Source organism: Sesamum indicum, linkage group LG6 (assembly GCF_026168435.1).
Source record: "Sesamum indicum cultivar Baizhima isolate 11 linkage group LG6, ASM2616843v1, whole genome shotgun sequence".
Taxonomy (NCBI): domain Eukaryota; kingdom Viridiplantae; phylum Streptophyta; class Magnoliopsida; order Lamiales; family Pedaliaceae; genus Sesamum; species Sesamum indicum.
The window spans coordinates 1,260,811-1,274,632 of NC_142662.1; the positions used below are offsets into that span (position 1 = coordinate 1,260,811).

Genomic DNA, 13,822 nt, shown 5'->3' on the forward strand with positions numbered 1-13,822 from the left:
TATATTCCAAGACCAATGATCATAAGTTTGCTGCTCTTTAATTCAAATATGTATTTTGTGAAATGAGTGCAGGATTTGTATACAAATTCATTTTACTTTCCCACTTCAATTTCAAAATAATTCTTGTCTTCTCAATTCATTTCAAATTAGTCCATTGATTCTTCATTTTCTATATCACTTTTTATAAAACTTTTTATAAAAAAATATTTTAATTAGTCCAGTTGATGGGAGATTTCACCATATCACATTCTTTTTCTAAAAAAAATATTTTAAAAGGGTAATATGAAAAATCACCTCTTGGAGGGACTAATCTACAGTAAGTTCAAAAGACAAGGATTATTTTGAAATAGAAATTAAATGTTAGGAAGTAAAATGAATTTTACCCCAGGAAGAAAAGAGGTGATTGGTTTTCCTGATGGGAAGAGGGTGCATGAGATTCCTCTTCTACAGAATATCTAATGCCGCACCAATGCCACAAAATGAAGATTAATCAAAGCCATGCATAGGAATAGGATAGGAGGTCAACATGAAAATCTACTCGATATGGATTGTGTTTTTTATATCATGATCAAAAGCAGCACACCTACCCCCATCAAACTCACCTTTTCATTATATGTACAGATACAATATCATTTCAAACCCGACCTTCCTTTTTTCCTTCCCCAAAAAAAGGTATTTATCTCTACCTAAATATTGCAAAATATACCTATTACATGGTTGAATTTATATGTGGGAATTCTTAGCTATATATTATTCATTAGTAATAATACTGAAAAACTACACCTCAACATATGCGGACAAAAATAAATATTGCCGGATTTAATCAGTTTTAGTTGCAGAAATCAGAGACCTATATTTTGGAATGCAAGAAATGAGTCATTAATGCCACTGAATGAATATAAATGAAAGTAGGGAACGTTGGAGTACAGGGCCAATGACGTCAGGAGATCCAGTGGGCCGAAAGTTGAACTCACTGGTACATCATAAATGGGGCTCCTGTATTACATAAATATTACTGAAACTTATATTTTGCTGGAAGGATAGTTGCATATTGAATTTTGGTATAATTACACAAATGTTTTATTATTTGAGAAATTATATTAAATACTTTTAATATTTGCTTCGTCTAACAAAATAAATCTTTCTGTTAGTAAAAATTCACTGAATTTACTGATATTACCAAAAAAATGGAACAAAACTTTCTATTTACCCCCAATTAAGGTATTACTAATTTATTATTATAAGTCAAACAAATATGTTTCTGATCGAACTACTACCTCATCACATGCATTAGCGTGTAAATATACATGTGTGGTTTAATCAGAAAAAAATTATCTACCTATGATAAGTCAGTAATAAATCAATGAGGGGTAAATAAGAATTTTTATTTATTTATTTTTGTTAATATCAACAAATTTAATAAATTTTGACTAGTGAAAAAATCTATTTGTTAGATGAAAGCAAACGTCAAGAATACTAAATATAATGTTTCAAATCATATGGATACAAAGTCTACGTATAATCATATCAAATTTTAGGAGAGGACAGTGTAATTATGCATTTAGTGTATGCTTTGTTAATCCATTAGGTTCTTAGGCATATATGAAATAATAGTTTCATTTATGGAGAAGACAAAAAGTAACCATCAAATTTAATGCTCACCGAACTAGCAGTCTGGATATACTGGAGACATCCAAAAGAGTCAAATCCAAATCAAATACCATCTCGAAAGATCAAGAAAAGTACTAGCCAGAGTCCAAAAACTAGTAGGCCAAACATCAGCTTAATTTGAGAAGGTTTCAACTCTATGGACATATTTATGGAGCTCTGAAAAAGCATTTCCGTCCACTTGAGGCTGATACTAATTAGTAAATCAAACAGAGAGAGCGTGATGCTAATTCAGTTGGTTTGGATGAAAGGTTGTAGCAGCGGGAGGTATCATGAATCAGGAATCAAGAGTTATATGAATGAGAGAAATTATGTGATATCTAGTTAAGTACCTATTTTGAGTGGGTTTATAAACTGTCTTATGGGTGAAATAAAACTGTGAGATGGAATAAGATGATGGTATTATCATATATAATCCAACAATTTGTGACCCTACTGAAATTTTAAACTTTTAAATGATATGGTCTTCACCCTTTATGTAAACATGAATGACATTTTTATGCTATATAAAGAACAAAGACATGGAACTCTAAGCGAAGGGTCTCATGAATAAGATCACACCTCTAGATTTCATAGCATTAAAAGTTCCCAAAACAGAAAGACGCATCTTAATCATCATAGCTATGGATCTTAGTAAGAGATCTAAGGATAGACTCCTGTAGTATTTATCTGTATACCAATTTGTTATTATCATCATCAAAATATAATTCTTGTCCAGACATATCCTGGCTAGCATGGTTGAGTAACAAAGGGCGGTTTATGGAAGTACCTAGAGAGGATTGAAGATTACTGGACAGAAAATGATGGTTAAATGTACCTTCAGAGGAAGGAAGAAAGGCTTCTCCGGGAGCTTCCTCCAGTTCTGGAAAGGAATACAAACTCTTCTTGTTTTGAGGAAACCGCCAATCATGAGCAATGGGAGGAAGATCTTCTGCAGATAAATCTGCAGCTGATGACCGCTTCCACCAAAATTCACTTTCAGGCTTGCCATCCCAAACCTTGTTATTAAGCCAATCTTGGTCTCTGTAAGAGAAGATAATATTGCTATTATAAAGTCTACGATCAGCATTTTTATCCTCGGACGCTGTGGTACATTCTTGATTACAGGGTAAAGCAAGAGGAAACTGTCCTGATTCTGCCATTGCACACTTCATGCCATCAAACTCTAGTGCAAAATTCTGCATCATGCAGCTTGTTGAACCATAATTTGGCAATGAATCGAATTCTAGATAATAGTTTGGAAGTAAGGGTGATGAGCACAATCCTTTGGCATCCAGCACATTATCCACAATTTGCTGTGGGTTAACATTCCAAGTAGTGGCCAGTCCAGGAGACACCTTCTTGGCCGTGTCATGATTGATAATGGATGAGTCTACTTTACTTTTCCCCGATTCAAAGTCCCATTCCAGCAAGAGACCACGAGGTTCTTCTCTTGCACATTCAACTATAGTACCAAATTCATCCAGGTCTTTGAAATGAAAAAAACCAGATCTGTATCCTTCAAATGGTGTGAAGAAAGGAAAATCATGCTGTGTTTGGGAACTTCTGCCTATAGAACTCTTTGAACGTTGGTCAAGATCCATAAAAAAATCATCTTGAACATGACGCTCCATATCATAATTGGGAAAAGGAAATCCAAATTGATAATAGTTTGAAAGTATGGGTGACGAACACAATCCTTTGGCATCTAGCACATCATCCACACTTTGCTGTTGCTTAACATTCCAGGCAGTGGCCAACCCATGACACACATTCTTGGCAGTGTCATGATTAGTAATGGATGAAACTGCTCTGTCTTTTTCCCATTCCAGCAAGAGTCCACGAGGTTCCTCTCTCGCATGCTCAACTATAGAACCAAATTCATCCAGTTCACGGAAATGAAGAAAAGCAGATCTATATGCTTCAAATGGCGTGAAAAAAGAAAAACCATGCCGTGTTTGGGAACTTCTGCCTATACCACTCCTTGAATGTTTGTTGGGATCCATAAATTCATCTTGAACATGATTCTCTGTACCATAACTGGGAAAAGGAAATCCAAATTCTAGATAATAATTTGAAATTAAGGGCGACGAACACAATCCTTTGGCATCTAGCAGTTTATCCACAATTGGCTGTTGATTAACATTCCAAGTAGTGGCCAGTCCAGGACAGACATTCTTGGCAGTATCATGAATAGTACTGGATGAGTCTGCCCAATGTTTCCTCCATTCAACGTCCCATTCCGGTGAGAGTCCATGAGGTTCTCTTGCATGTTCAACTATAGAACCAAATTCATCTAGGTCTTTGAAATGAAAAAGACCAGATCTGTAGTGTGTGCAGAAAGAACAATCATGCAGGGAACTTCTGTCTATACTATTCCTTGAACATTGGTCAAGATCCATCAGTTCATCTTGAACATGACTCTCCGCAGCATATTTGGGAAAAGGGAATCCAGAAGCAAAGGTATCCCGATCCGAGAGTACAATCTCACTCGATTCACCAGAACCAAGTTTTGGGAGATCCATATCCCAATCTCTTTCATGAGACAGATGCAGTCCCTTATCCAGATAACCGGACTCCTGAAAGGTGAGGGTTTTACTACTGTTATCAGTATCTCCTCTGGGATCCTGGATATAAAATAAATTAGAAGCAAAACTGGAGGAGATGAATCAACACCTGAAAGAGAAGTTAGACAATCATACATTATTCTCATTGCCATGAGGGAGCAGCCGGGTTAGGTGCGAAGAAACCAAATCAAACCTGAGAAAAACCTAAATTACTCAAAGAAAACAATTTGTCCTTAAGCTAACAAAAGATGCACTTGTCATAAATATCTAACCCCCTAGGATGGAGCTTCTCAGCCCCAAAAGATGAGATATGAGCAACCCTCTCGCAAAATCTGTGTCTCTTAGCCGGAAAGATTTCTTTCTCATTGCATTGATTCTCTGGACATGGCAAATCACCACTACAGTATAAGAGAGGACTCAGAAAGGCATCTACATTTCCAGCATAGCTATATCAGATTGAAGATAACAGACTACAGTACAAATGAACAACAAACATATGAAGAAAAATCAGAAATTTCATTTTCCATATTCAAGATAGATGCCGTGCATAAATATCCAAAAGTTTCATCAAATCTGACTGGCAATTCGCCAGTATAAGATAGATCTCATACTACAGTATCGGATAGGACATGGGAAGTGGCACCTAAATTTCTGGCGCAGTAAATAACAGATTGAAGATGACACAGACTACAACCACACACATTGAAAAGAAAAATCAGAAAATTTATGTTTCATATTCAAGATTGATGTCTTATATAGATATCCAAAGAAATTTCCATGGAATCTGACTAGTTGACACACAAGAAAATGGAATTTGACTTAATTTGATCCTCAAGCAAAATTTTGACATTACCGCATATCTTAGTAATTAACTTACATATAGGAAAGATGAACAGCTGACAAGATCCAAGAAGGTAGAACCATTGAACCAAACAAGGTGCAATAAGTCATTAACCCCAAGCATAACTGAACTACTATATGACACTGGACATCCAGAAAGATTATAGAGCATTTGGAGATGCCAATTACAACTTGGTGTAAAAATTTCTGGCAACTTACATGCATGAAAATGGTAGATTTCAAGATGCTAAACCACAGAGCAAACCTGAGTCCCTGGATGCTTCATTAAGCAGTGATGACAATGGATTTTGCCTAACAGGTGAAACAATCTCAGAAATCAACTGTGGCCTCTTTTTAGTTTTGTTTGTTGGCTCTGCATCAAGTCAAAACATACTTGAAAAAATGAGTAGTTGCATATAAGAATTTACTCACAATGCCTGAATCACAGATGACAAACCTTTACTTATTATCTGATCTGGTTCATCATATTCATCACCATGAGGTGAAAGGAAAGGGTCAGATGGTCCTGCCATTTCTCCTGAAACTGAGGACCTGAGGTCCTTCATGCTGCGTCTAAGCACGTCAGAAGGATTAATAGTCTCTGCAGATCAATCTTAGTCAGCAAGGTTAAAATTTATCATGGTATCCACCAACCAATAACAATCCACTCATGATTATTTGTTATATATAAACTGTAAAATTGACAATGTTCATTTCATAATTTGTCTGGTCTAACAGACAACAGCACTTATATATTCCAATAAGAAAGTCAAGAAAATTTTCATGGTTGTGACTAGAGATTTTACCTCTACTAACATAATTAGTTGTTGAACTGTTCAACTGTTTCTTCTTTTTGTGCAGTGAATGACAACGAGCATGAGCAGCATCATTCTTTACTTTCACAAAATAGGCATATTCTGAAGTCTTGGGAGCGTCAGCTGCACAAGAATAGTGTATTAGGGAAGTATTCTATATCTTCCCTTGCCTACGATTAAAATATTTTCGAAAATATACTATGTACTAATTTCTGTGAGAGAACATTATTAGAAACTGGTAATAGGAGAAAGAAAAGACCAACATCTTGGAGACCGTGTTGCTTCATGTCCTCCCGAAGATGTAGCACAAGCAGGGACACCCACACCATCCATTTTAGTATCAATAAATCTCACTTTCTTTGCCTTCCTCATTTCTATTTTAAACAGCAAAATATGGCTATGAGATCGAAGCATGCAACAAAGACATCATCTCACTCGCCATTCTGGGTTGTTGCAATTAACATTAACATGCATACGCAGCTGAATGAAATTCTAAACATAATGTACACTTCAACTCTAACCAAAAATTCTGATTCATAAGAGAGACGCGCATAAAATACAATCAGCACCAGAAATCGACAGAAAATTCAATGAGTAGGAGAACTCCTGGTACCAAATGGCTTGTCGGATCCCTGATTCCGTGTTGTCTCTCCGGTTCCGATTGTAACTGGATGTTCAGCCCCGGATTTGAATTTCCGTCTCATAGTAAAATGTGAAATTCAATAACTGAGAACCCTAACAGTGGAGATCAATTGATTTGAGAGGAGGAGGGAAAGAAATAGGCGCCAACTGTGCACGTGATGAAGACGGTAAGGGCACCATTTAGAAGTACATATAAAGCTCGGACGGAAATTTTGAAGTAAAAGCATATTATGATTAAAAAATAAAATATATAAATTAATTATAATAGTTTAAATAATTAAAAATTGGTGTGGTATTTTTACAAATTAGTACATATAAAACAAATAATCGTACATCTATCTTATTTATTAGCTACGACGAACTCAAAATAATTATTTTCAGTGTGTATTTATTTAATTTTTTAAATTAATTCTATGAAAAAAAACACATGATGTTGCAATTTTTTTACCCTCTCCAATATTGTTTGTGCCTTTTATTTATTGGTATTTTTTTTTCTCCAGTTTCACTACTGAAAATTTCTTTAAATGTTCTACTAACGAAACGATTTTTATCACACAAAAAATATAATATTTTAAATTTTTTTTACATAAAATAAATTCAAATACACACATCGAGTACAACACAGCTGCCAATATTATAAAAAATGCGATACATGTAAAAATACTGAAATCTCGATATTTATTATTATTATTAAATATTGTCATTCAGAAAAATATTTTTATTTTTGCCATTGTATTTTATATACTACTGATACTATTCCTGAAGAAAAAATTAAATTGTGATACACGAGATTATCAATAATAATATTGTTGTCATTATTTTATAAAAAACAAAACAAATATTAAACTAACACATAAAAAACGGAAAAAAATTGCAAGCAATCACTTTTGATATTGTAAATGACTAAATTATTATTCTATAAAAAAATAATAATTTACTCTCTGTATTTTTTAAAATACAGCAATGTATAGGGAGATAAATTGCTTTATTTTAAAAGATATAAAGGATAAATTGTTATTTTTTTATGAAAATAATTTACTATTTATTTACTAGAATAATTTGCTCATTTAAAATATTATAGGGGTAAATTGCATTAAACCCCGTAAAAAGTATTAAAGAAAAAAATACAAAAAATGCAATGATATCACATTATCCAAAAGAAATGGATATGGTAACCACGTGGCACAATCCCAATGGCCAAATCTTAGAACAATCACGGCCCATGAAAAAGATAATCACATTAATTCAAAGCCTCTCAAACTCCCATTTTGAATTTCTCTCTGTTTTTTCACATCGAAGAATTTAATAAAAAAAAACAGGTTGAAGTGAGAACTGAAGAGTAAAGCAGAGAGAGAGAAGAGATGGCAAGCTGCAGCATGGCTTCTGCTGCATGTGGATTCATGGCGGCGCCAAACGTGGCCCCTACTCCGACCACCGCTAAGACTACCATGGTCTTCTTCCCCACCAAGAACAACCGCTGTTCAAGGCTGGTGGTCCGGGCCGAGGAGGAGGCGGCCGCCGCACCCGCTGCTGCTGCCACCGATTCACCGCCTGCTGAAGCACCTAAAGCCCCCAAGCCGCCACCGATTGGCCCCCCCAGAGGTTCTAAGGTGACTACAAACTTCATCAGAAATCACATATCAATAGTTGGGGCACAATTCAAGTAGAGTGCGTTGCGCCAAACTTAGCATAATGTAGTTTGCCTAATTTTGGTTAAAAGTTGATTTAAGCAGTAGTAAAATCAAATGAAAAGTTCATAAAAGTAATTGTACAATCAATTCATCATAAATTTACTATTAGAGTAGCTCAAATCTCAGGGTATTAATTTAATTTATTGGTTGAAATATATAAAATATTAATTTAAAGATATATAAAATATTAATTTAAAGATAGTATTTAATAATGCTAATATATAGTTGAAATAACAGGTGAGAATTCTGAGGAAGGAATCCTACTGGTACAAGGGTGTTGGTTCAGTCGTAGCTGTGGACCAGGTGAGGCACATCATTCTTTTGATTGAATTTCTGTCGCAAAGTTTATTCTATTTTCTATTCCTATTCGAAACACGCACGATACCCAATCATTCCTTAAATAAAAAACATAATCCATCTTTATATACATGAGTGTGTGTATTAAATGGAGCAGCAAATTTGGGACAAAAAATCCAATTCGTACATTCTTGTATGCTATTTGAAGTCAGCTCAGACATATTCGTGTAGCGTCATCATCGATGTATTCTTACATGCATTGTGATTGTCCAGGACCCGAAGACACGATACCCTGTGGTGGTGAGGTTTAACAAGGTGAATTATGCGAATGTATCCACAAACAACTACGCATTGGATGAAGTGGAAGTGATTGCATGAGCCATTCATATTAATGTTGCTGTAGCATCCTTGTCTTTGAATGTTTGATGATCTTAGTTGTACACTTTGTGTATGTGTGTGATGTGTACCATACTTTTTGCAATGAACTGGGCTTCTATATATATTGCTGCTACATATGCATTCACTCTCAATTACTCCCTGCATATCATCATCAAGAATTCTGAAACAACTCAGTTAACAAACAAGCCAATCTAGCACCTATATGAAACAATTCATTAATAATTTATTATCTGAGTTAAAATCATTATGACTATCTCAACTGTAAGAGCCTACTGCTGCGAAGTGGAACTGCACCAATACATTGACATTGGTATTCAAATGCAGTTTTCATTGAATCAAGTATTACGAGCACCATTCATAATCTATAACATACCCACATCAAGAGACGAGTTCTACATTCTCAATGAAATGCAAACTCGTAACATGCAAGTAAAGACCCAAACACTCAAACCACAGGACGGCCGTAGGCAGTGAGGCCTGTGCTGATTTATTTCCTTGTAAAGTGCACAACTTTTTGAAAGTACAAGACTATGGAAATTTCAGAGGATAGTTCAAGAGTGAAGTATACTCACAGTCAGTTAGCCATTATCTGGACATTCCGAAGGATTTAATGCAGTGAGTAATATATCAATTGACTGATTTTGCTTGAGTTCAATAAATAATTAAGTTGTGTTCTGCCCCAGCCGAATAGCTAAGCTAACTAATTAAAGTAAAGATTAGCTTGTTGATTTCATTGCACCAGCTTCCGACAGCAAAGGCTCGAGTTCCCCTTTCCGGTGTAGCTTTATAGTATCTGCACCACGAAATAGCAAGGAAAACTAAATACACTTTTGCTATAGTATCGTAACCTTATATTGTTGAAAACATGAAAATTTCGTTCATAAAGAAGTACCTGTACAACCACCAATATGCTTTCCCCCTGTCAAGAAATATCAGTGTGAGTTGTAGAAAAGCTTCATCAGAAACCAAAGAGAACAAAGACAATGGGGAGGCACAAAGTGCAACTCTACATTAGAATCTTCTGTATTCAAGTTCAAGTGCTCTTTGGTGAAAATAGCTAGTGGTTAGCATGCACAAACGCACAACACTATGTCGCATTTAGAATCAACAAAAAGAATAAAGCTCGTGGGAGAAGCAAACTGCATTTCTAATGCTTCTTACCTATAAACACATTAGGAACAGTATGTTGTCCAGTAATTCTTTCCAAAGTCTTCTGTAGTTGAGGTCCTTGAGGACCTGAAAACAATGCAAATTTCATGTAAAACAGTACTTGTTATGGCCGACATCAAATCAAGCTTAATTTTGCTAAATTAATTTTCGCATATTTCCCCAGAAAAATGCTGAAATCATACCAATCATGGGATCAATTGAAATCCTCACCGAAACTACTTTTGGGTCGTTTGAATGAAATGGATTTCAGAACTACTAGTCAGTGTCGAAGCTCAAAGTTCACCTTTAAATAAAATCCTCCAATCCCACACGCATTGCTAAATTGAGATTTCTCATAATATCATCTTCTCAAAAAGCAGGCTGGTGAGCACATGGAACTATTAATCTCGTTTAACACTCAAAAACTAATAAAAAGTGCCTTAAGCATAGGATTTGATATATAATGAAACCTTTTGGGGTTTTGCTTAAAATCTTGGCCTCCCATTCTTTCTTTGGAAGTCTTTATCAGTAATGAACTAATAAGAACGGAGCTCGGACTGAGCGTTATGAACTAAAATTGACTACAGTTCCATGCAAGTGGTGAGGACTATCAAACACCGGAAAGTTAACTGGCTCCTTGATGCAGACATATCATTGCACGAGCCAGAGAAACATGAGCAAGAAAAACATGAGTGGAGAAGTCCAGTAGAAAGGGAATCACTAGAACCATTTCTTCATATGTGACAATTCTATCATTGACACAGCAAAGTTTTAGAACATCAAGACTAACAATTCTTCCGCATATCCTTCAACTATTCTAAGAAGATCATAACCATCGGTCCTGCAAGAATACCCTTATCGATAGCGACGAAAACATCGAAAAACCATATTGACCAAAGTGCAAACCATTATCACAGTCGCTCTCTTACAAAAATTGAATCACTGTGTAAATGTCAATCTCTTGATTTCTAACATTCGAGCAATTTCCAATGCAAACCAAAACATATGCAGCACCCGGAACACATAACTCAGAAGGAAAACCGTACCTAATTGGTCCAATTCGATGACAATTGGCTCCACACCGAGCCTCTTAAACAACGATTTCACCTCCGAAGAGTACCTTAAAACCACAAAATTCAAGAAATAAACTTCACATACTTGCATCCTATAACCAAATAGAAAGAAAAAGTTGAAAATTCAAGCTGCTCAAACCAAATCGATCACACCCTAGATATGAAAAAAAAATGGCGACAACTGAACAAAACAAAACAATCTATCTAGAGCGGGCACTTACGAACACCAAGTCTTAGAATAAACAACAACCGGGTTTTCACCAACGGTCTTCTTTACAGTCTCCTCCAACCGGGACCCGAACGAAGGGGAGCACATGGCCCAAATCTTGGCCCGACCCACATTTCTCGCTGCGGTTCTGCAGGATAAAGCGACGCCTCCGGTATGATAGGTTGAAACACGACTTGGGACCCGATTAATAGAGCGGATTCGGGTGGGAAGAAGAGGAGGGGAAAGAGAGAGGGAGTCGAAGCCGCAGAGGCTGGTAGATGTGCCCGCCATTATCAAGAAATACAGCTAAAACTCGCTTTTCTCCGCTTTCTTGGCAGTTCTGTGATCTTTTCATCTACTCAGAAAAGAAAAAGTTGTCGTAGATCGGGGAAAATGTCGGGGTTGGGGTTAACGTCAGTTTGTGTAAAAGCATCACTGTGAAAGCGGGCAGAAAAGGTAAATCTCAAGGGACTTCATAAGTGGCAAAAGTAGTTTTAGGTAGTTATTTATTTTAATTTAATTTTTCTTTTTTTTTTCCCACTCCTTCTCGAAAATTATTTGTTTTCATTTCAATCCCTTTTGTATTGTATTTTCTCTCAGTTCTTACCTTCTCCTTTTGTTAATATTTTTGTTTTCTTCATTTATAAAAAAATTTAATCAAATAAATACATATAAAAATGATTACTAAAAAATATATTTTATTTATAATTTTTTATATAAGTATTAGTGTGCTACGTATAACAAACGATGGACGTTCAGATTGAGTTGTTTGGGTCCAAACCCGATTCGAGAGACTTATGGTAGATTGGGTTGCACATTTTTTTATAATGTTCGTGTTCGAGTTAAACCGAACCCAATACATGGATGCCCTCCATGTTTATCAAATTCCAATTCAAATATACGAAGATTTTGAAGTAACTGTAAAATATGAAAAAAAATGTACATATATAAACTAAACTACCATATTTTAATATCATTTTAAGATATGGACTAAGTTTAATATATAGTGAACAAGTGCATTTTGTTACAATGCATTGAAGTTGTGATGATAAAATATAGGCATTATATTGAATATTTATTTACAAAATTACTAATTATCTCAATGTATTAAATTATTAATTAAGCTTATTTTTAGATAATATAAATTAAAATACTATATTTTAAAATCATCTAAAACTAATATGATGTATTGACTAGCAATTCTAATATATGGTAAATTTTTAAAATAAATGTATTTTGTTGTAGTAGTTATTAAAATTATAATGATAACTATTAAATATTTATGTACAAAAATTTATGAAAATGTACTAAATTATTGATTAAGATTTTTTTTAGATAATATAAACTATAATACCATATTTTAATATCATCTAAAACTAAAATATGAGACATGGACTAATAATTCTAATATATAGTGAATAAATGCATTTTATTATAATGGAATAAAACCATAACAATAATATTTATATGCATTATATTAATATTTATTTATAAAAAAATTATCAAAACGTACTAAATTGTCTAATAAGTTTTTTTTTAGATAATATAATATAAAATACCATATTTTAATATCATCTAAACTAAAATATCGGATATTAACTATAATCCTAATTGATAATGAATTTTAAATATTTATTTACAAAAAGAGTATCATAACTTACTAAATTGTTGCCTAAGTTTATTTTTAAATAATATAAATAAAAATACCATATTTTATTATTACATTAAATTGAAACAAGAGATGCATTGACTAATAATTCTAATATATGGTGAATTTTGAATATAAACTAAATAAAATATTAAATATGTACTTAAAATAATATATATATATAATTTTTTAATGAGCTTGCGAGCTCATGAACACAACTATAGAGCTTGGCTCGAGCACGAGTACGAGCTGGCTTGGGTCACCTTGCACTCGTATGTACAACTAATAACTAGAAATGAATTCTTTGAAAAGGCCCAATCCAAGAACTCGAATCTTGTCATATTTGGGCTTGGGCCCGCTTATATTTCTGAAGAACTGTCTGGCCCATATACAAGTCATTTCTCAGAGGCCAGGAGTTTGGACTCTCTTGGCCCACCATTCTCCACGTTCTTTCTCTCATCACCTCTTTTAAACCTTCAAATATGCATACACAAGTGGTCGCTACTCGCAGTCTTGCAAGTATATAAAAAACAATTATGGTGTAAGATAAATTATGAGGAAAAAAATAAATCGGATGTTAGGGGATGAGAAATAAAGAAGGTTGGGGGAGAAAGAAACGAGGGTGAGATGAGAGAAAATAGATTGTAATTGTGGGTTCATTAAAAATAGGGATAGTTATGTTCCCCACCTTTGAAGTTTTGTGTAATTACACGTAGACGATCGTGGTTTGGAAAAGTATAGTTAATACCCAAGAGGTTTGAAAAATTAAATTTAGTGAAATAAATAGGTCCCTTCGTTAGCCAAAATACACTTAATCTATATTGACAAAAAATTGAATAAAAATTG

General features: G+C 34.4%; 3 protein-coding genes across 8 annotated transcripts; 1 reads left to right on the top strand and 2 right to left on the bottom strand.

Moving 5' to 3' along the window:
• Nucleotides 1-2,207: 2,207 nt before the first annotated feature.
• On the bottom strand, nucleotides 2,208-6,713 carry LOC105165696 (uncharacterized). 5 transcript variants are annotated; one of them, XM_088881015.1, is made up of 8 exons: nucleotides 6,483-6,712; nucleotides 6,133-6,243; nucleotides 5,861-5,992; nucleotides 5,512-5,655; nucleotides 5,320-5,427; nucleotides 4,487-4,643; nucleotides 4,350-4,407; nucleotides 2,208-4,226 (listed from the first exon to the last, which is right to left on the bottom strand). In XM_088881015.1, the coding sequence occupies exons 1-8, from the start codon at nucleotides 6,571-6,573 to the stop codon at nucleotides 2,334-2,336; spliced, it is 2,694 nt and encodes an 897-aa protein (XP_088737141.1). In that variant the 5' UTR covers nucleotides 6,574-6,712; the 3' UTR covers nucleotides 2,208-2,333. The 5 variants fall into 5 exon arrangements, with proteins under 5 accessions (XP_088737141.1, XP_020550533.1, XP_011083090.1 ...); XM_020694874.2 differs by having other exon boundaries at nucleotides 2,208-4,274; XM_011084788.3 differs by having other exon boundaries at nucleotides 2,208-4,274; nucleotides 4,487-4,592; nucleotides 6,483-6,711.
• A 1,054-nt stretch (nucleotides 6,714-7,767) lies between these two features.
• LOC105165695 (photosystem I reaction center subunit IV, chloroplastic) lies at nucleotides 7,768-8,999 on the top strand. The gene is made up of 3 exons (XM_011084787.3): nucleotides 7,768-8,121; nucleotides 8,440-8,505; nucleotides 8,773-8,999. Exons 1-3 carry the CDS (start codon nucleotides 7,873-7,875, stop codon nucleotides 8,875-8,877), a joined length of 420 nt encoding a protein of 139 aa, XP_011083089.1. The 5' UTR covers nucleotides 7,768-7,872; the 3' UTR covers nucleotides 8,878-8,999.
• A 329-nt stretch (nucleotides 9,000-9,328) lies between these two features.
• LOC105165694 (monothiol glutaredoxin-S10) lies at nucleotides 9,329-11,779 on the bottom strand. 2 transcript variants are annotated; one of them, XM_011084784.3, is made up of 5 exons: nucleotides 11,342-11,774; nucleotides 11,094-11,167; nucleotides 10,060-10,134; nucleotides 9,791-9,817; nucleotides 9,329-9,691 (listed from the first exon to the last, which is right to left on the bottom strand). In XM_011084784.3, the coding sequence occupies exons 1-5, from the start codon at nucleotides 11,617-11,619 to the stop codon at nucleotides 9,615-9,617; spliced, it is 531 nt and encodes a 176-aa protein (XP_011083086.2). In that variant the 5' UTR covers nucleotides 11,620-11,774; the 3' UTR covers nucleotides 9,329-9,614. The 2 variants fall into 2 exon arrangements, with proteins under 2 accessions (XP_011083086.2, XP_088738302.1); XM_088882176.1 differs by lacking the exon at nucleotides 10,060-10,134 and having other exon boundaries at nucleotides 11,342-11,779.
• Nucleotides 11,780-13,822: the final 2,043 nt, after the last annotated feature.

Coding starts and splice junctions, on each gene's coding strand:
- LOC105165696 (XM_020694874.2), bottom strand. CDS start 6,573: ATGAGACGGAAATTCAAATCCGGGGCTGAACATCCAGTTACAATCGGA. Junction 6,244..6,482: donor GGGATCCGACAAGCCATTTG/GTACCAGGAGTT, acceptor TGTTTAAAATAG/AAATGAGGAAGGCAAAGAAA. Junction 5,993..6,132: donor AGCAACACGGTCTCCAAGAT/GTTGGTCTTTTC, acceptor ATTCTTGTGCAG/CTGACGCTCCCAAGACTTCA.
- LOC105165695 (XM_011084787.3), top strand. CDS start 7,873: ATGGCAAGCTGCAGCATGGCTTCTGCTGCATGTGGATTCATGGCGGCG. Junction 8,122..8,439: donor GCCCCCCCAGAGGTTCTAAG/GTGACTACAAAC, acceptor TTGAAATAACAG/GTGAGAATTCTGAGGAAGGA. Junction 8,506..8,772: donor CAGTCGTAGCTGTGGACCAG/GTGAGGCACATC, acceptor GTGATTGTCCAG/GACCCGAAGACACGATACCC.
- LOC105165694 (XM_011084784.3), bottom strand. CDS start 11,619: ATGGCGGGCACATCTACCAGCCTCTGCGGCTTCGACTCCCTCTCTCTT. Junction 10,135..11,093: donor CATCGAATTGGACCAATTAG/GTACGGTTTTCC, acceptor CATTGTTTTCAG/GTCCTCAAGGACCTCAACTA. Junction 9,692..9,790: donor GCATATTGGTGGTTGTACAG/GTACTTCTTTAT, acceptor TTCGTGGTGCAG/ATACTATAAAGCTACACCGG.